The 26,865-nt window shown below is 47.1% G+C and overlaps 1 protein-coding gene across 4 annotated transcripts in view; it reads right to left on the bottom strand.

Annotated features, from left to right (window-relative positions):
* The window catches only part of traf3ip1 (TNF receptor-associated factor 3 interacting protein 1), an 88,057-nt gene that overhangs the window by 60,498 nt on the left and 694 nt on the right, over positions 1-26,865 (bottom strand). For all 4 annotated transcript variants that reach the window (XM_084309969.1, XM_084309971.1, XM_084309972.1 and 1 more), the window contains exon 2: positions 12,895-12,963. In XM_084309969.1, coding sequence (XP_084166095.1) covers positions 12,895-12,963 — 69 coding nt within the window. The remainder of the gene's footprint in view (positions 1-12,894; positions 12,964-26,865) is intronic.

The raw sequence follows: 26,865 nt of genomic DNA, 5'->3' as shown, positions 1-26,865 counted from the left end.
CTTAGGCGTTCTTTAGGAGCTGGTTAAGGTTAGGGCTTGGGTTAGGGTCCGGGTTAAGGTTAATATCAGGGTTTTAAGTGCCGCTTGGGGTCAGAGGTTAGGCTTAGGCGTTCTTTAGGAGTTGGTTAAGGTTAGGGCTTGGGTTAGGGTCCGGGTTAAGGTTGATATCAGGGTTTTAAGGGTCGCTTGGGGTCCGAGGTTAGGCTTAGGCGTTCTTTAGGGGCTGGTTAAGGTTAGGGCTTGGGTTAGGGTCCGGGTTAAGGTTAATATCAGGGTTTTACGAGCCGCTTGGGGTCAGAGGTTAAGTTTAGGCGTTCTTTAGGAGTTGGTTAAGGTTAGGGCTTGGGTTGGGGTCTGGGTTAACACTTTCAGCGCCACGCCTGGTTTTCCGTTTTACCGCTTGAATGCCACCATCGGCGCCAATGTTAACGTTAATATCCCCTAATCTATGTTTTAAATTATGGCTATGTGTCTAATCTGCCCATCGCATTATCAAAGACTATTTTCCAGTCAGTGCTGTGAAGGCAGATTGTTTTTTTATCGCGTCGTTTCCGTTTCAGAGCAGTTAGAAAAGCCCCCGTTTTGATATAAAAAACAGCTCATTCTGGAGCATTCTATGAAAATCGTCTTTTAGTGGAATATTCCACAACGTTGATATTCGTCTGCCTTTTTATGAATCGTTTTCAAATAAACGCTAGATGATCAATATTATACGTGCACGCACGCACATTACGGCCGCGCACTGATAATCGCTCCGTTGATTTACTCAGACTTTTACAGTGAAACCGAAAGAAGACATTTCACAAAACAGCTTATAACTTCATCAAACTTACTCTGATTATCCTACCACTGATAACATAGAGTCCTTACCTGACATCAGATGGTATCCAACTGGTATATTCCAATTCCTGATCACCATTCGAAAAAATCGATACGTGTATGGATCCAACGCGATACAGTAGAACTCCATGATCCGCGGGGATCTGAGGCTCCAGAATGAACTCTAGTAACCCCGGCTGGATCAGTGAACTGGAAAATGTGGAGTACCGGATTTTTTTCCCCATTCATTTTCATTGAGTCCATTCCAAAATCACTTATGTCATCTGGGAGACGACAGGGGGCGCTTTTTTCCACAGTGATCGCCGGCGCCCCTCGGCTATACTCGGGTAGGCTCGGGTGATGCAATAATTTTTCAGATCGCAAAAAAATAATAATAATAATAATTCCGAGAAATCTCGTGAGTGGCATGCAACCACCTATAAAAAAACCCGAGAAATCTCATGAGTGGCACTGAAAGTGTTAAGGTTGATATCAGGGTTTCAAGAGCCGCTTGGGGTCAGAGGTTAAGCTTAGGCGTTCTTTAGGAGTTGGTTAAGGTTAGGGCTTGGGTTGGGGTCTGGGTTAAGGTTAATATCAGGGTTTTAAGAGCCGCTTGGGGTCAGAGGTTGATAGAGTTTATTATTCTATTTTAGTCGTCGTAATAATAATCACCTGTACTTTTATGAGAGAAAGTTGGGTGAGTTATTATTCTATTTTAGTCGTCGTAATAATAATCATCACCTGTACTTTTATAAGAGAAAGTCGGGTGTGTTATTATTCTATTTTGGTCGTTGTAATGATCACCTGTACTTTTATAAGAGAAAGTCGGGTGAGTTATTATTCTATTTTGGTCGTTGTAATGATCACCTGTACTTTTATAAGAGAAAGTCGGGTGAGTTATTATTCTATTTTGGTCGTTGTAATAATAACCTGTACTTTTATAAGAGAAGAGGAGGGGGGTTATTATTTTAATCGCAGCGCCTTTGAAACCAGTTCGTATTTCTTTAAGAGACAGTGGAGAGGTTGTTATTTTATTCGTCGCATCTTATGATAACCCATGTTTTTATAAGAGAACAGAGAGAGGTTATTATATAAGTAAACGCCGCGCATCTAATAATACAAGCTGGAGATGGACCGGGTAATAATATATCCCATAATGATCAAATTTCTACTCGACGATGATCGCCCAACGGCGCGCCGAGACTGGGGTGAGTTTCAGCGTGTAACGTTACCATCTTCGATACTAACTGCTTTTATCAACATTTGACCCACATTAGATGATTGGTATAACGCTGCCCACGGAATTATAAACGCCCCTTCGCCCATCCGGTCAACATCAGATGACGTGTAGTAACTTCTAGAAGTACGTCTAGTTGGAATTTTTTATATCGCGCTGATTGCCATCAAACTGTATTTCATCATCAATATAATGCATTTGGGGCTATATATCGTTAGGTTATGACTATAACCAAGTTCTGTTAGTATAGCGACGCTCGGCATCGCTCTCTGCACTATCTCGCATACGTGCACGCGCACTGAATAAAGACCACAATGTACCTTTAATCCCAATATTCGTCTGACCACACCCCTATCAGCTTACCCATATAAGCAGGGGTGGGGCCACCCACTCTCCTCCTTCCCAAGCTTTCGCCACAAGGCGAGGTCAAAGGCTGCAGCGGCGTCGGATGCCGAGCGTCGCTATACTAACAGAACTTGGTTATAGTCATAACCTAACGTTCTGTATCGTATCGCTCTCGCTCGGCATCGCTCTCTGCACAAGGGAGGCCGAGCGAGAGCCAACGGCCGACAAATACACCCCGCTGACAGCCCCCCACAAACCATCAGAACAGGGAGGGCCGAGCCCCCCCGACCCACCCTAATGGCGGGCACCCCCCCTATTAGGGGCTTCACGGGAGGGCGACGGACCCGACCGTGCGAAGAGGCACTCAAGCAACTCAACGCACAGGGTGAGCAGACCGTGGCTTGACCCCACGACTACACACACGCACAACCCGCATGCCACCCGGGAACGAACGGAGGAACAACCTCGTTACTGCCCCCAGAATCACGGGGTCAAGGGCAAACCCAACCCCGTGGCAAGGCCGTAGCAGCGGAGCACGAAGGAAGACCCAGACCCACCAAAAGGACTGGACTCCCTAGAATGGGGGCCCGGAGAAGTCCATGATGCCAGCATCAAGACCCCACCAGGTGGGCACGTAGTGCCCCGCCCCCCACATTGCCAGCGTATTCGGACAAAGGCCCCTCAGTTACTGCACCTGGTATTCCCAGGCGGAATCCCATCCAAGTACTAACCAGGCCAGAACCTGCTTAGCTTCCGAGATCGGACGAGATCGGGCGTGTTCAGGTTGGTATGGCCGTAAGCCGAGCGGGCCCTGTCCCCCCAATAGTACACCGCCTGGCACACTGACCCTGCAGAACAGGCAGTCAGCATGGCCGTAAGCACACAAAAAAAGGTTAACCAACGGAAGCAGGCAGCGCACCGGGGAAAAACCAGGCAACAGGCTGTTAACCCTAGCCTGGAGACTGCGGACGAGATAGGCGCCAGAGGGGACAGCTGAACACAGCCTCCCCGGCGGAAGGAGCGTAAGCTGGCGGTGTTGCATGACCAAGCCTCCATTTAAAAACCCCCACCCAGAGGGGTCGAGGCAGAGAAGGCTGACACGATTGGCAGACGTCATGAACGTGCAGGGGCACCCTCAAACGGTGAACCCGGGAGTTGACACTGCTCCAACACACCAGGGAATCAACCACCTCGGTGTTACCCAATGCGGTGGTTGTTCCTATAACCCCTCAAGAAAAAACTCCAAAACACACCTGCGGGTATACACCGGCTATACCGCAGTACAAGTGTTTCAGTTTCCAAAAAGGGTTAACCCAGGCCTACGGGTCGCAAACATCACTTCGGACCGGGCCTGGCGGTACGGGAAGCACAGGGTCACCAGAGGAGGTCAAAAAACCACCCCCACAGGCCCCTCTTCGCCATGCGTGAGAGAGGAGCGAAAAATAATGGAGAACCAGCCCCTAAGCACACCGTACCTGGTATTCCCCGGTGGTCTCCCAACCAAGTACTAACCAGGACCAACCTGTGTAGCGGCCGAGATCCGACGAGATCGAGCGCGTACAGAATGGCATAAAAACATACCCAACCAGGGTCTCCATAGCGCTTAACCCTGTGACACCCAGACCGACCTGGCATTTTTCCCCCTGAAAAAAGCACAAGTCCCTCAGGGTACCAGAACAGCAGATCTGCATCCCCGGCGGACAACGGGTTCAACTGATCTGGACCAGCGTGACCAGAACCAGTCCCGTGCCCTAACCACGCCGACATGCCTACTCCAGGAGAAGGGCAGATATGCGTGTTGATCTTAACATGAAAAGAAGGCGCCACCCAGACGTTCGGACGAACCGCGCCTGGTGGCCCACCCCAAGGGCGTGAGACCCCACCACATATGTTCAGATCCATCCCGTCATCATCCCCCAGACATGAACGAGAATCCGTCGACAACCCACCCAGGTCATGGGATGTGGTCGTCGGAAGAGGAAAAACCCCCATCTCAGTTGCTTTATAAAAACGCTGTTTCAACCACAAGCAACCAAGGCGTGCCAGTCAATCGCCTGTTTACAGCGAGCTAGCACTATACGTGCGTCGGGACACACCCCCATCAATGAACAGGCTAATTAGACCCGTCATTGAATCCCCAAGGCGCCCAGGGGAACGACAAGAGGGGTGTGACACTCCCTAACTCCAACACTTCTGGAATAGAAAGAAGGAAGCATCAACAGTATGTATCCCAGTCTACACAGCCGGGGTAAAAAATTTTCACATTTTTACATCCCACCACCCTCCCATAGGAAAGAGACGGGGATCCCCAGAGAGACTTCCCACGCGAGCTGTACAGATTGAAAAGAATATATTGCACCTTGAGCCATGTAAAAAACTGGTTTTAGGGCCTCCGGGGAAGAGGCACTGAACCCATACACACTCAATAAACGAATTGAATCGAATATACATACAATAGAAAAGGACCCTTCTAGAGGGTCCACTCACTTTGACAATCTGAGGAGGAAGGCTCTGTACTCTGATGGAGGCTTCCTCACATGGAAGAAGGAGTCCGAACTCACAGAAGGCCTGAATAGGCGCTTGGTGAGGAGGAGCCCTGACCACCCCCCCTGAAAACAGATCCATCACATGGACCTGAACAGCACACGGAAGTCCTACCAACAGAGACGCGCACGGTGACGTACTCTATGGCGGGGGAATTCCTGCGGTGCACACGCCCAATATACCAGGCCGTGGGACCAGGAACTCCCCCCCCCCCCCCGTAACGTGCCGAACCGCCACGTGACGGGAACCTTGAAGGACAGGGGGTGTACCCCTGACCGACAGAACAATGGGGAGAGGAAAGGTTACCAGTTCACCCCTTTACGACCCCACACCCATGATACGATGTAACGACAAAAAGAGAATATGACACAGTCATAGTCAGCTCTATGAAGCGTTTCACAGCTCCACACAGCGCATGAGCTAACCTGCTATCTGATTTTTACTAAGGAAAAACACAGAATAGAGAGGGCTCTAAGAACCCCGGTCCAACATACACATGTGCTTCTGTGGCCAGTACAACCCAGTTGTAGGTCACATGACACACACAACCCATCATCACCTACAAAAAATGGCAAAAACACTCAACAGAGGAACGCCGTTTTTTTCACAATGAGAGAATACATCATTCTTGATTAGTATCGACCACAGGCCTTGCTAAGCACACATGACAGCAACCAAACCAATTTCCCTTTAGGAAATAAGTTTCTCCAGCAGATTTAGCACAACCTCAGCAATCAAGCTAAGAGTTACATCGTATCCCTACCACACAAAAGACACAATTAATGCACAACATGTCTGATAGGAGGATGAAAAAGTCCCCAGGGAACCGGGGGGGAAACACAATCCTCCTATTTTACCCTCAATACGGCCAGTTAAAACAGGAAAACCTGTTAATGTGTGAACACACTGTTCATTGTCATTACAGTCTGAGAAAGAACATTCTTTTACTCACTTGTCACCAAGCATAGCTTCATAGGTTAGTTACCTTAGTTGTGAGTACACGGCCGTGTTTCTCACACAACAACCAGATCATTACATCCCGTTTGCACGGAGAAGCTAACTGCCAGTGACAAAAACAGCTCACACATAACCCGCAACGTATCCTAAATGCATTGTAGCCAGACCACGTGAGCGGATCGGCGCGGCCGAGAAATCCGCTCTTCGCTCTTTAAAGCTTGGTCCGCTCCGCTAATCACTCATGTTGACCCCGCCCCCAAGTCGCTCTCCACTCGCTCCCCGCTCACCTTGAATCGAGCGCTCCCCGCTCCCCGCGCCAGATCGCTCGGCAGTTTTTTTTCTTCTTTTTTTGGAGCATGGTGTAAATGAGCTCAAACTACAACAGTCTACACCCCCTGGGCCCCTTAACAATTGTTTGTATTGAGCCGCATTGTAATTGTAGCCATTCTGCAATGTTAAATAACGTTGTTTATCCATTCACTATCTCTATTAAGCGATGATAGGCTAGCCGAGCCACAATGCTATGGTCGCTGCCATTAACGTTAGCATGTAAGCTAACGTCAACAACAATGGCGTCGATATACTTTTTCTAACTGGAGTGAGTGTGGGCGTCTCTACAGTGACAAAACCTGAACGAACAGCCTATCACAGGTTCACCCTTCTCATTGGTTGAAAATGGCCTTCATGTTTGTACATCGCCATCTGTTGCTTTGGCATTGTACTGCATGTATATATTACATCAGTGTTAAACCACTGAGCGGCCTGGAGTGGATTGGAGCGGAGGAGAACTCTCGCTCCGGACGTCGCGCCGACTCATTTTAAAACCCACTCCTCGCTCACGTCAAAACCGGCCGCTCCGCGCCCCGCGCCGCTCACGCTCCGATCCGCTCACATGCACTGATTGTAGCAACACACGTTTTGGGAAAAACACCGTTATTCACAATACATTTAGCAAAGTAAAACCAGAAGACGTGTTATGAGGTCTGGTCAACCCCGTTCCTACCCGGAACGCAGATCAGCGAAGTGCAGTCACAGACACCGTAGGAACACAGCCGCTCCTGTGTTGTCCGAACTGGGCAGCGTCACCGCCCCAACCCGCACTACAGTCCCCTGTTGATGCAACCTTGCCGTCCTGGCTCAGGGCAGGGTCGACGAAACATCCCCTGTCAAGGATGACGTCGTGGTCAAGAGTGTAAAACATGTTAAAATCAAAGCACGTTCAACAGAATAGCATCAAGCTAACGGCCGCTCCAACCGTTCGGGTGCTACTGCTTCTGCTCGCGAGACGCCGATCTAACGACGCACGCGATCAGAAGCGAGCTCACGGCGGCGCGCGAGAAGCTAAGCTACCCCGCGCCAGCCATGGCCCATAGCAGCAAGCTAACGTTACCTAGCGACCACGACATGCTAGCCCCGCAGCTAACAGCTGACTGGCTAATAGTAGGCCCTAAGCAGGCCACGCAGCGATCCAGCAGGCTAACGCAGCAGTTAACAGCTGACTGGCTAACCGTAAGCTATGAACATGTAAACAATGACATAACACTCACCCAGACAGGCCGCCGTTCTGAACCTCTCCTCACTTTTTAAGAGAAAAGAGAAAACAAGATGTCAACACCGCTTCACAACGGTGACTTTACCACATCCGACGGAATCAGCACAGTACCAACTGGCCTGTGTAGCTGACTTTGAACATGAATCTGCCGCTATCGCACATTACATGCACATATCCCCTCGTGAAGGAATACTCTCATTTGGATATGAAAGATGGGGCCTTAACACGGTGACAGAGAGAATCCACTCGTCCAGAACACACAGGGATCACCAGTGTCAATGGTCGCGGCCCACTAGTTAAAACTATAATGGTCTTCAGACCAAGGCCTTCTGTCGCCTAGGTGGCTAAACAAAGGACCCTAGCCTGGGGCCGGTTTCCATAAACTTTGTCAAGTAGCCCCCATAGCACTAACAGACAAGTGGAGCCCGCCAGCTTTTTTTCATGGAAAAAATAGTCTACGAACAGGTCGAAAAGTACCTAGCGGAAAAAAATCTAATCTACGAATTCCAATCTGGCTTCAGAACATCCCACTCCACTGACACATGCCTTCTCTATTTGAATGACCACATCAAACAAGAGGTGGACGCAGGCAAATACTGCGGCATGGTCATGCTGGACCTACAAAAGGCCTTTGACACGGTCAATCACTCCATTCTGATTGACAAGCTAAAAGCAATTGGTTTTGATAGTCTATCAGTGAGCTGGATGCAATCCTACCTTGAGGGGAGGGAACAGATGGTGGAGGTAAACGGTACCCTATCCCCCCCTCTCACAGTGAGCTGTGGTGTTCCACAAGGAAGCATACTAGGACCGCTACTGTTCCTAATTTATGCAAATGACATGTCGTCAGCTTGTGACTGCAACTTGTTCCTGTTTGCGGACGACTCAGCCCTGCTGGTCTCTGACAAGAACAAGTTACAGGTTGAAGAAACCCTCAGCTCGGAACTAGGCAGAATCTGCATATGGCTCGCTGATAACAAACTATCATTACACATGGGCAAAACAGAGTCCATTCTCTTCGGTTCAAATAACAAACTCAGCAAGACCGACGGCTTCTCAGTTACAGTGGGTGACAATATTGTCACAAGGAAAGATGAAATTACCTACCTGGGTTCCATCCTAGAGGCTAATCTCTCCTGTGACAAAATGGCATCCAATGTAATAAAAAAAGTCAACCAACGAACTCGATTCTTGTACCGGATCTCCTCTCTGGTAAACAAGAATACCCTGAAGACTCTGGCAGGAGCACTCATTCAGGGGTACTACGACTATGCTTGCACCTCATGGTACCAAAGCACCTCAAAGGCGCTAAAAACAAAATTACAAACATCTCAAAACAAACTGGTCAGACTACTGCTTGACCTTACTCCTAGAACCCACCTCACCCCTGCCCACTTTGACAACCTAGGATGGCTTAGAGTAGATGACAGAGTACAGCAACTTGCAATGGGCCTGGTCTACAAGATACACTACACGACCAAGGTACCCATGTACATGGCAAAATACTTCCCAAAGGTCAGTGAATACCACGATCACAACACCAGAGGGAGCTCCACAAATCATGTTAAACCCAGATTCGGCTCAAATAAGGGACTAAACACGTTTCGCAATTATGCCACATCAATGTGGAACGCCCTACCCAAAGCTGTAAAGGAATGTGGATCACTACCCACTTTCAAAACCTCTCTCAAGAGACACCTACGGGAGACTGCAATTCAACACTGGCCCCTGTAAATATCCTAACCCAACCCCCTCCAATGTACAGTCATTTACCTAGTATGGTTTTGTCAATAGTCCAATGTACAATTTTGTTTGTTTGTACAGAGTCTCCCCCCCCTCAATGTACAGTTTTGCTTGTCTATACAGTGTGCCCCCCCCCCCCCCCAACCATCTCCAATGTAAATTACCCAGTATGGTTGTCAATATCCCAGTGTACCCAACCCCCCCCACCCAACCTCCTCCAATGTACAGTTTCTACGTCAAATGTATATACTCCCTTTTCTTGACTCCTTCTGTATCACAAACAGTACTGTATTTGCAAATCTGGTATGTCATAAATGTATAGATGTAGCAGTACTGACTATCTGTATGTCATGTATGTCATATATGTCCTGATGAATTGAAAATGGGGGACCCTGGTGGAAACAAGACGAAAGTCTTTCTCTGGTCTGCATCCCCTTAACAATTGTGTGTATTGAGCTGTACTGTATTGTACCCATTCTGCAATCTGTTAATAAAGTTTTCAATCAATCAATCAATCAAGCAAACACTACTCACCCAACCTGGAACGCACCGCTTCTCACAACAGCGGCATGTCCGACAGTTCAGCTGTGGCCTGACAGGTTTCACCCCAACAAACACAGCAAGGAACTGCAGTTGAGAAGCATGCAGCGGCGTGCTCCCAATACGAAAACCGGTGGAGGGTTTTTAGAATGATCATCATCTTCCAGACACTCCAGTACGAAGACAATATCGCCGTATTTTCTCGAAAATAGTGAGAGAGAAAATAAAGATATGATGTCAACGTATCCTTGTTTCCCAAAGCTGCTCCTAAACCTTTCTTCCATCATGGTGTCAAGTGTGGGGATCTACCGAGGCACTTCTTCCTTGTGGTGAAAGCGAGAAGGAGGAGAGTGGGTGGCCCCACCCCTGCTTATATGGGTAAGCTGATAGGGGTGTGGTCAGACGAATATTGGGATTAAAGGTACATTGTGGTCTTTATTCAGTGCGCGTGCACGTATGCGAGATAGTGCAGAGAGCGATGCCGAGCGAGAGCGATACGATACAGAACACGTTCTGGAGAAAGCTGCAGAAAGAGATGAAAACATACTTATACATTAGACCATACTTTACTATGAATATGTGAATGAAAAAGTTTAACGTTGCTACACAATGAACAATACATATAGGACTTTGAATGGGCCCTAATAATGGCAATGTAGCAATAGAATTTAAAAAGTTATAGCCCTGCAAAGAAGGGGACTTTCTCCATAGACAAATAGCGCTGGCAATCTATGGTATATCATTAATTTAACCCAAGGCAACCAAAGTGTTAATATCATTATTATTATTATTATTCTTGTTGTTATTATTCTTAAGGAAGGGGAGAGTGTTATCGTGGTATGGTCTTCATTTAATAATTAATTTCCTTTGTAATATTGCTATTGATATATTTCTTTGGGGGAGGAAACGGCGTCCTCTGTAGGCCATTCTGGGTATTGGTTTTTTAGTTTGTTTTTTAGGATTAGCGCCCTCTACTGATTGTTCTGGGGTACTGTCACCCTAGTTATTTTAGGTAGAGAGCCATATTTATTATATTTTTGCTTTTAATTAATTAAATAAGTAAGATAGATAATATAATATAATATATAATATAATTTAGTTAGTGAGTTAGTTAAGCTTAGGCGTTCTTTAGGAGCTGGTTAAGGTTAGGGCTTGGGTTAGGGTCCGGGTTAAGGTTAATATCAGGGTTTTAAGGGCCGCTTGGGGTCAGAGGTTAAGCTTAGGCGTTCTTTAGGAGCTGGTTAAGGTTAGGGCTTGGGTTAGGGTTCGGGTTAAGGTTAATATCAGGGTTTTGAGGGCCGCTTGGGGTCAGAGGTTGATAGAGTTTATTATTCTATTTCAGTCGTCGTAATAATAATCACCTGTACTTTTATGAGAGAAAGTCGGGTGAGTTATTATTCTATTTTAGTCGTCGTAATAATAATCATCACCTGTACTTTTATAAGAGAAAGTCGGGTGTGTTATTATTCTATTTTGGTCGTTGTAATGATCACCTGTACAATAAATGACAATCAGAAATGTCAAGTTGCATGTTGTTATTCTAACCAGCTTAGTTCTGTTGCATTTCCAATTTATTTATTTAAATTATAAATGTATCAGGGATCGATAAGGGAATCGATAAAGAATCGGATCGATAAAAAAAAAACAGAAATGGGTGGCTACGTGGCGTAGTGGGCAAGGCGCTCGCCATGAATACTGGAGACGCTGGGCTCGCCTGCGCTCCACATTGCTTTCAGTTTAGCTGGTCGTCCGTACTAATACACATTGGCCGTATTAGGGGGTGGGAAACTGATGGGTGGGGATCGGGCGTTGTGGACAACGACTCCTACAGGTCGGTTGGTGCGCCTGCGCAGTAGAATCAGGAAGTGTCGGGGGCAGCGTGAGCCTCCCACGCGTTACTCCTCGCCACTGAGAGATCGAGCTGCGCAGGTGAAAAGATGCGACTGCTGTTACCTCAAGTACCGGAGGGGACTTGTGCTATGTATAACTTAGTCCACATTGCAGCCGGCTTGTGGGAGGCAAGAAACAGCGTTCGTGACAGGGGAGGGTTGAATTGGATGATACGAAATTGGGATGGGAGAAAATATAGAAAATGGGAGAAAAAGTGGACAAAAAAAAAACGACCCAGAAACGAGAATTCTCGTGAATGGCACTGAATGGGTTAAGGACTAAAGTCAAGTTAAGAGTGGGCGGAGCTTGAGATAGGTCAGTTGCCACTAATGCAATGGCAGAGTTCCATAAAGCTGCTGTGACGTCAGGTGGGTCATGTGAGGAGTCCACAATACAACACGTACATAGCATTGCCGGCAAACAAAATGATAAGGTAAGGACTGGCACATCGCCACGATGTTAGTTGCTGGTGCAGTACTGATGTTAGTGTTGCCAAAGACAGGACAGCAGAGGGTAGAAGGCATCCACATTACAGCCGACTGTGTTGCATTGTGGACTCCTCACATGACCCTTAACTCTGCCATTGTAGAAGAACTGATACTGGTCATGGTACTGGTTTTATTGGCATTGGGTTAACTAGCAATCTAGCCCCCATCTACATCACTGACCTCCTCCAGGAATACACCCCCTCCCGCACCCTCGGCTCATCATCTACTGGACTCCTCTCCATCCCCAGCTCACGCCTCAGCACCATGGGTGCCCGAGCTTTCAGCTGCTCGGCTCCCAGACTCTGGAACTCCCTGCCCCCACATATCCGACAGTCTGACTCACTATCAACATTCAAATCTCAACTGAAAACCCACCTGTTCAAACTAGCATATTCATTGTAACCTCTGCCACTGTCCTATACCCCCTGCTGTCTGTTTGTTTTGTTATTTTAACTTAACTGTTTTTATACTTCCTGTTGCTTCTTGTTATATTGTTAACCTTGACTTTTAACTGCCTTGTGTTTTAAATTTTTTCTATGATCTGTAAGGTGACCTTGGGTGTCCTGAAAGGCGCCATCAAATAAAAATGTATTATTATTATTAACTGTAGTGTAAACTAGTTATAATGTCAGTGTGAAATCAAGCAAATAGGTCAGAACGTGGCGCAGATGTTGTCCATCCTGAACAAAGCAGAATAGTGTGAATGGCACTATAAGAGTGAGATCAGACAACAGTATTTTAAACAGTTTCACCATCTGAACAGGTCCTTAAAAACGTACCTTAACATTGTCAGACTTCATCTCATTCTCTACATACAGGCCTTTCATGAAACCAGTCGTCCTGATCACCTGGAAATGGGGAGAGACACACATCAGACTCAATGACAAGACAAAAGGTTGCATTGAAGAGTTTGAATCCTCCGTCTGGTAGAAGTGAGTGATTAAAACTCTCCTCTACCTCAGCGAGTGCTGCTTAAGTGTCCCTGAGCAAGGCACTGTGCCCCCAACTGTTCCAGTGAAACCAAACGGTAGAACACTGTGGTTGTATTGAGCAGCTCCCAGGTGTGAATGTGTGGAACTATACGATTGTGTAACAAGGCATTGCTGAAGAGCATCCCATACGAATAAATCATCCCTGTGTAAATGAAGGTTAGGAATAAAGTGATTAATATTGATGGGAATAATTAAATTCACTTGTGAAAATCCTTGAAACCATCAACCACGATACAGACCCACGGGACTACAGACAAAACGTCCCTGCCAGATCATCCGTGATGAGTGAATAAGTGGATGAGTGACCATAATTTGCGGCAGTCCTGTGCAACGTGGGTAAAATATAAAGAATCTGCAGATGAATCATCATTATGTTAATTTATGAAGGCTGAAAATGACATGGAGAAAAAAAGACAAGTGTCTGACTAAATAGATAAATGGTGGCCATTTAGTCGCTTGCGTTAGGCTGTTGGACATTTAATTACTCCGAAAATTGGGATTTACATGGGCAAACAAACTTCACTTTATCAGATATACATGAAGCTACACTGCAAGATGAGACAACCCTGGTGGAAGGAGATGTGATAATGTGCAAAGCAGATTTTGCAACAGTTGACCAAAGGGGACCTATATGTATGCTAGTATGTTTCTGCTGTTAATAGCTAGTCAGTAAGTAAGAGTGTGTAGCAGACACAATGCTCTGTGTTTCTGCTGTTAATAGCTAGTCAGAGTGTGTAGCAGAGTATCAGAATAGTAGAATGATGTCCCTAAAATGTCACACCTCTCTCTGGAATATTTTAATATAATGTGCATATAATTTTAATTGGTATTCAAAGATAGCGTTTAAAATGAGTGCATGTGTATTAGTAATGAGTCGTTTTGGAAGCAGGCAGGCTAAATTATGGAGGAGGCAGGGGGCTTGTAGCATTATGCCTGATGGACAGATTGCTCAAACTAAAATCTCAAGTAAATTGGATTGAAGTGTTAGGCTACTTGTTTGATGAACAACGTGAATGTAATGTGTCGACACTTGTCGTACTCACTGGAGACCAACAGGAGACTCAGCTACTACTAGCTCCATGGCCTCACTAGAGTGAGAGTTGATGAGTGGAGTGCTGCGAGTGCTTGGGTTGGCTGCCAGCTAAGACTGTTCAGTCTGGATCATCTCTGCTGAGCCTCCTGCTTGGTACTTTGTGGCCCAAACACTCAGACAATATTGAACTTTCCCAGGCCCAAGTCAACTTTGGCTCAAACTCCTGCATGGGGGTTAGGCACCTCAACACCGGACCTTCCCATCATCTCAGAGGTTTCGGCAATCAGTGGCAATCGTAGCAGTGGGTTGCTGCATTGTTTGCGACGACCCGGGAGGCAACCATTTTATTGTATGTCTAGTAACAGTTAATCATTGAATTGCCCAGCCACATCACAGAATCACATACCATCCCTGGCAAAGGTTTCAAGTATTTCTAATTCTATAGCCAAGTAGTAATAGTCTGTCTCACAGGATGGTGACTGTGTGTACCCTATCTCCAGGAACAAAAAGCCATTGAACTCTCATGATGGAAATTATTATTATTATTTTTTTGTATCCACTTTTTGTCCCCATTTTCTATTTTTCTCCCATCCCAATTTCGTATTTCCAATTCTTCCCTCCCCTGTCTTGAACGTTGCTAGACTATGCCTCCCACTGGTCGGCTGTAGTGAGGATAGAAGCCTTGCTTCACGTGTCCCCTCCGGTACACGAGGAGGCAGCCTGTCGCATCTTTTCACCGCAGCAGCTCGAACTCTCAGTGACGAGGAGTAACGCGTGGGAGGCTCACGCTGCCCCCGATACTTCCTGTTTCAGCCGCACCGGCGTCACCCAACCGACCTGTAGGAGTCGCTGTCCACAACGTCGAATCCCCACCCACCGGCTTTGCCACCCTCTAACACTGCCAATTGTGTTAGTATGATGGCCGGCCAAGCCATGTAGCAACGCCGAGAGCTGGGCTCGATACCAGCATCTCCTGTGTTAGTGGCGAGCGCCTTGCCCACTGCGCCACTCAGCCGCCCTATGATGGAATTTTTCTCCCCAAATGATAGTTTGCTACAGTAAGTGGGCTTGGGGATTAGCGGTGCCCTACATGATTGTGATTGGTTTGAGAAATAGATAACATGGAACTTTCTTCGGTGCCCTACATGATTGTGATTGGTTTGAGAAATAGATAACATGGAACTTTCTTCTCCCCTAGTGCACAGTGAGAATGGGTTCTGCCAGACCATTCTACAATGCTGGGACAGTGCTAGAATGTAGATTGGAGATAGGTCTGGCAATGTGAGACTAATAGCCCAGATGTAAATCAAGCCAGAAGCTCCTGGGCTACCATTAGCTCCAAACTTCTTTTTGGTAGCTTACCAGGCATTCTCTGAAAATTGCCATCATGAGCCACGAAGTATAAACCCATTTGAAATGTTTTTATTTTCTAATTAGCCAATCACTCATTGGTCTTGCAGTGAAAGTTGTCAATTTTATATTAAATTATTTGTGTGGAGCACATCTGAGAGAAACAGAATATGATTTCAAACAAGAATTGAACTCACATTGTCTCATGTCAATAAGAGTGTACAAACATCGTCATGCTGCTAGGATCTTAGGATAGGCTACTATTTGAGCAAGTATAGAATAACATGACCAGGACAACATCTGCATCTAATGGCTCTGACTAGTATAAAGTTTAAACCATACAACACTGTTTGCTGTTTAGATAACATCTTAAGTCCATAAAAAGGCAAGAATAATGGGTGGCTAAGGTGAACCTTTTTTCAAAAGCAGTGCTAAAAAATTTAAATTGGAAATCCCTGCTATCATACCAGGCATTACAAAGAGGTTATCCCTGAGCCCTACTCAGGTACCTCATTTTAAATAGTCATGCTCCTCTTCTTTTCCAGCAAACCTCCAAAAAATTACAACAAGGGGTGGAAAGTAACTTTTACTCAAGTAGAAGTTTGATGTTGTTGTACTTTACTCGTGCATTTTAATTTTAGAAGAGCGTATCCCCAATATTTAGAGGGAAATCGTTTTCACTCCACTACTGTATCTGAATCTTGCAGTTTCTGGTTATAAAAACGTCTTCCCGAAATGTAGCTAGAAGAGAAGGGCATGACGGTCGATAACTAGCCCCTTTCGTGACTGTGATGCACGCCAACAAGGTTTGGCCGAGTGAATCCACAGTCCCTTGCTCCTCAATAGGAAACCAACCTAGATTTACCATGAAGAACGTTAGGTTATGGCTATAACCAAGTTCTGTTAGTTAGGGGTGACGCTTGGCATCACACTGCACTCCCTCGCGTACGTGCACGCGCACTGAATAAATTCCACAAGAAATTTACCTTTAGTACCAGTATTAGTCTGACCACACCCCTCATCAGCTTACCTTCATAAGCAGGTGTGTGGTCACCTGCTCTCCTCCTTCCCAAGCTTTCACCACAAGGTGAGGTCAAGGGCTGCAGCGGCCGTCTGATGCCAAGCGTCACCCCTAACTAACAGAACTTGGTTATAGCCATAACCTAACGTTCTGTTCCGTTAGGGGCTCTGCTTGGCATCACACTGCACAATGGGAGGCCAAGCGGAGCCGCTGGCTGACAAATACACCCCGCTGACAGCCCCCCACAACCATCAGAACAGGGAGGGCCGAGCCCCCCCGACCCCCCCTAATGGAGGGCATCCCCCCTATTAGGGACTTCACGGGAGGGCGACGGACCCGACCGTGCGAAGAGGCACTCAAGCAACTCAACGCACAGGGTGAGCAGACCGTGGCTTGACCCCACGACTACACACACACACAACCCGCATGCCACCCGGGAACGAACGGAGGAACAACCTCGTTACTGCCCCCAGAATCACGGGGTCAAGGGCAAACCCAACCCTGTGGCAAGGCCGTAGCAGCGGAGCGCGAAGGAAGACCCAGACCCACCAAAAGGACTGGACTCCCTGGAACGGGGGCCCGGAGAAGTCCATGATGCCAGCATCAAGACCCCACCAGGTGGGCACGTAGTGCCCCGCCCCCCACATCGCCAGCGTATTCGGACAAAGGCCCCTCAGTTACTGCACCTGGTATTCCCAGGCGGTATCCCATCCAAGTACTAACCAGGCCAGAACCTGCTTAGCTTCCGAGATCGGACGAGATCGGGCGTGTTCAGGTTGGTATGGCCGTAAGCCGAGCGGGCCCTGTCCCCCCAATAGTACACCGCCTGGCACACTGACCCTGCAGAACAGGCAGTCAGCATGGCCGTAAGCACACAAAAAAGGTTAACCAACGGAAGCAGGCAGCGCACCGGGGAAAAACCAGGCAACAGGCTGTTAACCCTAGCCTGGAGACTGCGGACGAGACAGGCGCCAGAGGGGACAGCTGAACACAGCCGCCCCGGCGGAAGGGGCGTATGCTGGCGTTGTTGAATGACCAAGCCTCCATTTAAAAACCCCCACCCAGAGGGGTTGAGGCAGAGAAGGCTGACACGATTGGCAGACGTCATGAACGTGCAGGGGCACCCTCAACCAGTGAACCCGAGAGTTGACACTGCTCCAACACACCAGGGAATCAACCACCTTGGCGTTACCCAATGCGGTGGTTGTTCCTATAACCCCCCAAGAAAAAACTCCAAAACACACCTGCGGGTATACACCGGCTATACCGCAGTACAAGTGTCTCAGTTTTCAAAAAAGGGTTAACCCAGGCCTACGGGTCGACGAACATTACCTCGGACCGGGCCTGGCGATACGGGAAGCACAGGGTCACCAGAGGAGGTCAAAGACCACCCCAACAGGCCCCTCTTCGCCATGCGCGAGAGAGGAGCGAAAAAGAATGGAGAACCAGCCCCTAAGCACACCGCACCTGGCCTTCCCAGGCGGTCTCCCAACCAAGTACCAACCAGGACCAACCTGTGTAGCGGCCGAGATCCGACGAGATCGAGCGTGTACAGGTTGGCATGGCCGCAAGCCATTACGACAGTGCCGAGTAAAAACGTACCCAACCAGGGTCCCCATAGCGCTTAACCCTGTGACACCGGGACCGACCTGGCATTTTTTCCCCTGAAAAAAGCCCAAGTCCCTCAGGGTACCAGAACAGCAGATCTGCATCCCCGGCGGACAACGGGTTCAACTGATCCGGACCAGCGTGACCAGAACCAGTCCCGTGCCCTAACCACGCCGACATGCCTACTCCAGGAGAAAGGGCAGATATGCGTGTCGATCTTAACATGAAAAGAAGGCGCCACCCAGACGTTCGGGCGAACCGCGCCTGGTGGCCCACCCCAAGGGCGTGAGACCCCTCTACATATGTTCAGATCCATTCCGTCATCATCCCCCAGACATGCACGAGAATCCGTCGAAAAACCAACCCAGGTCGTGGGATTTGGTCGTCGGAAGAGGAAAAACCCCCATCTCAGTTGCTTTATAAAAACGCTGTTTCAACCACAAGCAACCAAGGCGTGCCAGTCAGTCGCCTGTTTACAGCAAGCTAGCACTATACGTGCGTCGGGACACACCCCCATCAATGAACAGGCTATTTAGACCTGTCATTGAATCCCCAAGGCGCCCAGGGGAACGACAAGAGGGGTGTGACACTTCCTAACTCCAACACTTTTTGAATAGAAAAGAAGGAAGCATCAACAGTATGTATCCCAGTCTACACAGCCAGGGGTAAAAATTGTTCACATTTTTACATCCCACCACCCTCCCATAGGAAGGAGACGGGGATCCCCAGAGAGACTTCCCACGCGAGCTGTACAGATTGAAAAGAATATATTGCACCTTGAGCCATGTAAAAAATTGGTTTTAGGGCTCTCCGGGGAAGAGGCACTGAACCCATACACACTCAACAATCGAATTGAATCGAATACATATACAATAGAATAGGACACCTTCTAGAGGGTCCACTCACTTTGACAATCTGAGGAGGAAGGCTCTGTACTCTGATGGAGGCTCCCTCACATGGAAGAAGGAGTCCGAACTCACAGAAGGCCCGAATAGGCGCTTGGTGAGGAGGAGCCCTGACCACCCCCCTGAAACAGATCCATCACATGGACCTGAACAGCACACGGAAGTCCTACCAACAGAGACGCGCACGGTGACGTACTCTATGGCGGGGGAATTCCTGCGGTGCACACGCCCAATATACCAGGCCGTGGGACCAGGAAACTCCCTCCAACCCCCCCCCCCGTAACGTGCCGAACCGCCACGTGACGGGAACCTTGAAGGACAGGGGGTGTACCCCTGACCGACAGAAACAAGGGGGAGAGGAAAGGTTACCAGTTCACCCCTTTACGACCCCACACCCATGATACGATGTAATGACAAAAAGAGAATATGACACAGTCATAGTCAGCTCTATGAAGCGTTTGACAGCTCCACACAGCGCATGAGCTAACCTGCTATCTGATTTTTACTAAGGAAAAAACACAGAATAGAGAGGGCTCTAAGAGCCCCGGTCCAACATACACATGTGCTTCTGTGGCCAGTCCAACCCAGTTGTAGGTCACATGACACACACAACCCATCATCACCAACAAAAAATGGCAAAAACACTCTACAAAAGAACGCAGTTTTTCACAATGAGAGAATACATAATTCTCGATTAGTATCGGCCACAGGCCTTGCTAAGCACACACGACAGCGACCAAACCATCTTTTCTTTTAGGAAAATAAAGTTTCTCCAGCAGTTTTAGCACAACCTCAGCAATCAAGCTAAGGGTTACATCGCATCCCTACCACACAAAAGACACAATTCTATGAAAGGAGGATGAAAAAGTCCCCAGGGAACCGGGGGGAAACACAATCCTCTTATTTTACCCTCAATACGGCCAGTTAAAACAGGAAAACCTGTTAATATGTGAACACACTGTTCATTGTCATCACAGGCTGAGAAAAGAACATTCTTTTACTCACTTGTCACTAAGCATAGCTTCATAGGTTAGTTACCTTAGTTGTGAGTACACGGTACATATAAACACCATGATGTTTCTCACACAACAACCAGATCACATCCGATTTGCACGGAGAAGCTAACTGCCAGTGACAAAAACAGTACACACATAACTCGCGTCGTATCCTAAATGCATTGCAGCAACACACGTTATTCACAACACATTTAGAAAAGTAAAACCAGAAGACGTGTTATAAGGTCTGGTCAAACCTTGTCCTACCCGGAACGTAGATCAGCGAAGTGCAGTCACAGACACCGTAGGAACACAGCCGCTCCTGTGTTGTTCGAACTGGGCAGCATCGCCGCTCCAACCCGCACTACAGTCCTCTTTGTTGACGCAACCTTGCCGTCCTGGCTCAGGGCAGGGTCGACGAAACATCCCCTGTCAAGGATGACGTCGTAGTCAAGAGTGTAACACATGTTAAAATCAAAGCACGTTCAACAGAGTAGCATTAAGCTAACGGCCGCTCCAACCGTTCGGGCGCTACTGCCCCTGCTCGCGAGACGCCGAGCTAACGGCGCACGCGACCAGAAGCGAGCTCACGGCGGCGCGCGAGAAGCTAAAGCTACCCCGCGCCAGGCCATGGCCTATAGCAGCAAGCTAACGTTACCTAGTGATCACGACATGCTAGCGCCGCAGCTAACAGCTGACTGGCTAACAGTAGACCCATCTAAGTAGGCCATGCAGCGAACCCAGCAGGCTAACGCAGCAGCTAACAGCTGACTGGCTAACCGTAAGCTAAGCAGCTATCACCTGAACATGTATACAATGACATAACACTCACCCAGACAGGCCGCCGTTCTGAACCTCTCCTCACTTTTTAAGAGAAAAGAGAAACAAGATGTCAACACTGCTTTACAACAAGTGATTTTACCAACACCCGACGGAATCAGCACAATACCAAACTGGCCTGTGTAGCTGACTTGAACATGGATCTGCCGCTATCGCACATCCATGCACATATCTCCTCGTGAAGGAACACTCTCATTTGGATATGAAAGAAGGGGCTTAACACGGGACAGAGAGAATCCACTCGTCCAGAACACACAGGGATCACCAGTGTTAATGGTCGCGGCCCACTAGTTAAAACTACAATGGTCTTCAGACCAAGGCCTTCTGTCGCCTAGGTGGCTGAACAAAGGACCCTAGCATGGGGCCGGTTTCCATAAACATTGTCAAGTAGCCCCCATAGCACTAACAGACAGTGAAGCCCGCCAGCAACAGTACTCACCCAACCTGAAACCCACCGCTTCTCACAACAGCGGCGTGTCCGACAGTTCAGCTGTGGCCTGACAGGTTTCACCCCAACAAACACAGCAAGGAACTGCAGTTGAGAAGCATGCAGCGGCGTGCTCCCAATACGAAAACCGGTGGAGGGTTTTTAGAATGATCATCATCTTCCAGTACGAAGACAATATCGCCGTATTTTCTCGAAAATAGTGAGAGAGAAAATAAAGATATGATGTCAACGTATCTCCTTCCTTGTAACAATATTTTTCTCCACGTCAACTAACAACACGTCAAGTGGGGTACTACCGAGGCACTTCCTTGTGGTGAAAGCGAGAAGGAGGAGAGCAGGTGACCACACACCTGCTTATGAAGGTAAGCTGATGAGGGGTGTGGTCAGACTAATACTGGTACTAAAGGTACATTTTTTGTGGAATTTATTCAGTGCGCGTGCACGTACGCGAGGGAGTGCAGTGTGATGCCAAGCAGAGCCCCTAACGGAACAGAACTGGTCCTACCCGAACCGTTCTTTATACAAGTATCACAGAGAAATTTCAAAGGTACTCACAGTTGCACAAGGGTCTTGGACAGATAATCGCAATAGTTTGAAAGCTCGGCGTTGCTGATAAACATTTTAAATAATAACTGGTCAACTGGTCAACACAGCTTTATTTCCGGCATTGGGTGCCTGATGCGCATGCGCCGTGATCACAGCGCAGGCGCATCAGGCAGCTAAAGCCGTGTTGACCAGTTTATAAAAATTATTTTAAATGTTTATTAGCAACGCCGAGCTTTCAAACCATTGCGATTATCTGTCCAAGACCCTCGTGCAACTGTGAGTACCTTTGACATTTCTCTGTGATACTTGTATAACGAACGGTCCCGTAGGTGCTTTTTTAGAGAGGTTTTGAAGGTGGGTAGTGATTCACATTCCTTTACAGCTGTGGGTAGCGCGTTCCACATTGTTGTTGAATAATTGCAAAACGTGTTTAGTCCCTTGTTTGAGCCGAATCTGGGTTTAACATGATTTGTGGAGCTCCCTCTGGTGTTGTGGTCGTGATATTCACTGACCTTTGGGAAGTATTTTGACATGTACATGGGTACCTTAGTGGTGTAGTCGTATATCTTGTAGACCAGGCCCATTGCAAGTTGCTGTACTCTGTCGTCTACTCTCTCTAAGCCATCCTAGGTTGTCAAAGTGGGCAGGGGTGAGTTGGGTTCTAGTAGTAAGGTCAAGCAGTAGTCTGACCAGTTTGTTTTGTGATATTTGTAATTTTGTTTTTAGCGCCTTTGAGGTGCTTTGGTACCATGAGGTGCAAGCATAGTCGTAGTACCCTTGAATGAGTGCTCCTGCTAGCCCCTTTTGTGACTGCGATGCAAGCCAGGGGCTAGAATACGCAGTCTCTTATTCTACCGTAGTAGCCAGGTTAATGTGCACCATCAAGCACTGCTTAAAAGCGAGCGGTGGGTCCAAAATATATCAGATATAAATTTCAAAGGTACTCACCGTTGCATTAGGGTTTCACACACACACGCAGTGGGGTTTGAAAGCTCGGCGTTGCTAATAAACATTTTAAATAATTTTTATAAACTGGTCAACACTGCATTATTTCCCGGCGTTGGGTGCATGATGCGCATGCAGTGTGATCACAGCGCAGGCGCACCAGGCAGCCAAATACGGAAATACAGCCGTTTTGAGCAGTGTTGACCAGTTTATAAAAATTATTTAAAATGTTTATTAGCAACGCCAAGCTTTCAAACCATTTTGGACCCACCGCTCGCTTTTAAGCAGTGCTTGATGGTGCACATTAACCTGGCTACTACGGTAGAATAAGTGACTGCGTATTGTAGCCCCTGGCTTGCATCGCAGTCACGGAAGGGGCTATGCTCCAGCTAGAGTCTTCAGGGTATTCTTGTTTACCAGAGAGGAGATCCGGTACAAGAATCTAGTTGGTTGGTTGACTTTTTTGATTACATTCTATGCCATTTTGTCACAGGAAAGATTTGCCTCTAGGATGGAACCCAGGTAGGTAATTTCATCTTTCATCTTGTGACAATATTGTCACCCACTGTAACTGAGTTCAGCCGTAGGTCTTGCTGAGTTTGTTATTTGATCCGAAGAGAATGGACTCTGTTTTACCCAGGTGTAATGATAGTTTGTTATCAGCGAGCCAGGTGCAGATTCTACCGAGTTCTGAGCTGAGGGTTTGTTCAATTCAACCTGTAACTTGTTCTTGTCAGAGACCAGCAGGGCTGAGTCGTCCGCGAATCATTGATTGATTGATTGAAAACTTTATTAACAGATTGCAGAATGGGTACAATACAGTACAGCTCAATACACACAATTGTTAAGGGGATGCAGACCAGAGAAAGACTTTCGTCTTGTTTACATCAGAGTCCCCCATTTTCAATTCATCAGGACATACATGACATACAGATAGTCAGTACTGCTACATCTATACATTTATGACATACCAGATTTGCAAATACAGTACTGTTTGTGATACAGAAGGAGTCAAGAAAAGGGAGTATATACATTTGACGTAGAAACTGTACATTGGAGGAGGTTGGGTGGGGGGGGTTGGGTACATTGGGATATTGACAACCATACTGGGTCATTTACATTGGAGGTGGGGGGGGGGGGGCACACTGTATAAACAAGCAAAACTGTACATTGAGGGGGGGGGAGGAGACACTGTACAAACAAACAAAATTGTACATTGGACTATTGACAAAACCATACTAGGTAAATGACTGTACATTGGAGGGGGTTGGGTTAGGATATTTACAGGGGCCAGTGTTGAATTGCAGTCTCCCGTAGGTGTCCCTTGAGAGAGGTTTTGAAAGTGGGTAGTGATCCACATTCCTTTACAGCTTTGGGTAGGGCGTTCCACATTGATGTGGCATAATTGCGAAACGTGTTTAGTCCCTTATTTGAGCCGAATCTGGGTTTAACATGATTTGTGGAGCTCCCTCTGGTGTTGTGATCGTGGTATTCACTGACCTTTGGGAAGTATTTTGACATGTACATGGGTACCTTGGTCGTGTAGTGTATCTTGTAGACCAGGCCCATTGCAAGTTGCTGTACTCTGTCGTCTACTCTAAGCCATCCTAGGTTGTCAAAGTGGGCAGGGGTGAGGTGGGTTCTAGGAGTAAGGTCAAGCAGTAGTCTGACCAGTTTGTTTTGAGATGTTTGTAATTTTGTTTTTAGCGCCTTTGAGGTGCTTTGGTACCATGAGGTGCAAGCATAGTCGTAGTACCCCTGAATGAGTGCTCCTGCCAGAGTCTTCAGGGTATTCTTGATTACCAGAGAGGAGATCCGGTACAAGAATCGAGTTCGTTGGTTGACTTTTTTTATTACATTGGATGCCATTTTGTCACAGGAGAGATTAGCCTCTAGGATGGAACCCAGGTAGGTAATTTCATCTTTCCTTGTGACAATATTGTCACCCACTGTAACTGAGAAGCCGTCAGTCTTGCTGAGTTTGTTATTTGAACCGAAGAGAATGGACTCTGTTTTGCCCATGTGTAATGATAGTTTGTTATCAGCGAGCCATATGCAGATTCTGCCTAGTTCCGAGCTGAGGGTTTTTTCAACCTGTAACTTGTTCTTGTCAGAGACCAGCAGGGCTGAGTCGTCCGCAGTTATTGAACAGACAAGTTAAGCAGAGAGTAGAGCTTCGGATGATCCCTTTAATAAGTGAACACAACCGCTGGCATGATGCGTGTTGTTAGTTTATTCGTTATTGATTGATTGAAAACTTTATTAACAGATTGCAGAATGGGTACAATACAGTACAGCTCAATACACACAATTGTTAAGGGGATGCAGACCAGAGAAAGACTTTCGTCTTGTTTACATCAGGGTCCCCCATTTTCAATTCATCAGGACATACATGACATACATGACATACAGATAGTCAGTACTGCTACATCTATACATTTATGACATACCAGATTTGCAAATACAGTACTGTTTGTGATACAGAAGGAGTCAAGAAAAGGGAGTATATACATTTGACGTAGAAACTGTACATTGGAGGAGGTTGGGTGGGGGGGGTTGGGTACATTGGGATATTGACAACCATACTGGGTCATTTACATTGGAGGTGGGGGGGGGGGGCACACTGTATAAACAAGCAAAACTGTACATTGAGGGGGGGGAGGAGACACTGTACAAACAAACAAAATTGTACATTGGACTATTGACAAAACCATACTAGGTAAATGACTGTACATTGGAGGGGGTTGGGTTAGGATATTTACAGGGGCCAGTGTTGAATTGCAGTCTCCCGTAGGTGTCCCTTGAGAGAGGTTTTGAAAGTGGGTAGTGATCCACATTCCTTTACAGCTTTGGGTAGGGCGTTCCACATTGATGTGGCATAATTGCGAAACGTGTTTAGTCCCTTATTTGAGCCGAATCTGGGTTTAACATGATTTGTGGAGCTCCCTCTGGTGTTGTGATCGTGGTATTCACTGACCTTTGGGAAGTATTTTGACATGTACATGGGTACCTTGGTCGTGTAGTGTATCTTGTAGACCAGGCCCATTGCAAGTTGCTGTACTCTGTCGTCTACTCTAAGCCATCCTAGGTTGTCAAAGTGGGCAGGGGTGAGGTGGGTTCTAGGAGTAAGGTCAAGCAGTAGTCTGACCAGTTTGTTTTGAGATGTTTGTAATTTTGTTTTTAGCGCCTTTGAGGTGCTTTGGTACCATGAGGTGCAAGCATAGTCGTAGTACCCCTGAATGAGTGCTCCTGCCAGAGTCTTCAGGGTATTCTTGATTACCAGAGAGGAGATCCGGTACAAGAATCGAGTTCGTTGGTTGACTTTTTTTATTACATTGGATGCCATTTTGTCACAGGAGAGATTAGCCTCTAGGATGGAACCCAGGTAGGTAATTTCATCTTTCCTTGTGACAATATTGTCACCCACTGTAACTGAGAAGCCGTCAGTCTTGCTGAGTTTGTTATTTGAACCGAAGAGAATGGACTCTGTTTTGCCCATGTGTAATGATAGTTTGTTATCAGCGAGCCATATGCAGATTCTGCCTAGTTCCGAGCTGAGGGTTTTTTCAACCTGTAACTTGTTCTTGTCAGAGACCAGCAGGGCTGAGTCGTCCGCAGTTATTGAACAGACAAGTTAAGCAGAGAGTAGAGCTTCGGATGATCCCTTTAATAAGTGAACACAACCGCTGGCATGATGCGTGTTGTTAGTTTATTCGTTATTGATTGATTGATTGAAAACTTTATTAACAGATTGCAGAATGGGTACAATACAGTACAGCTCAATACACACAATTGTTAAGGGGATGCAGACCAGAGAAAGACTTTCGTCTTGTTTACATCAGGGTCCCCCATTTTCAATTCATCAGGACATATATGACATACATGACATACAGATAGTCAGTACTGCTACATCTATACATTTATGACATACCAGATTTGCAAATACAGTACTGTTTGTGATACAGAAGGAGTCAAGAAAAGGGAGTAAATACATTTGACGTAGAAACTGTACATTGGAGGTTGGGTGGGGGGGGGTTGGGTACGTTGGGATATTGACAACCATACTG

The sequence above is a fragment of the Notolepis coatsorum genome (assembly GCF_963971535.1).
Source record: "Notolepis coatsorum genome assembly, chromosome: 3".
Taxonomy (NCBI): Eukaryota; Metazoa; Chordata; class Actinopteri; order Aulopiformes; family Paralepididae; genus Notolepis; species Notolepis coatsorum.
Note: the sequence above shows the minus strand (reverse complement) of the source record. Positions and strands in the feature narration are given on the sequence as shown.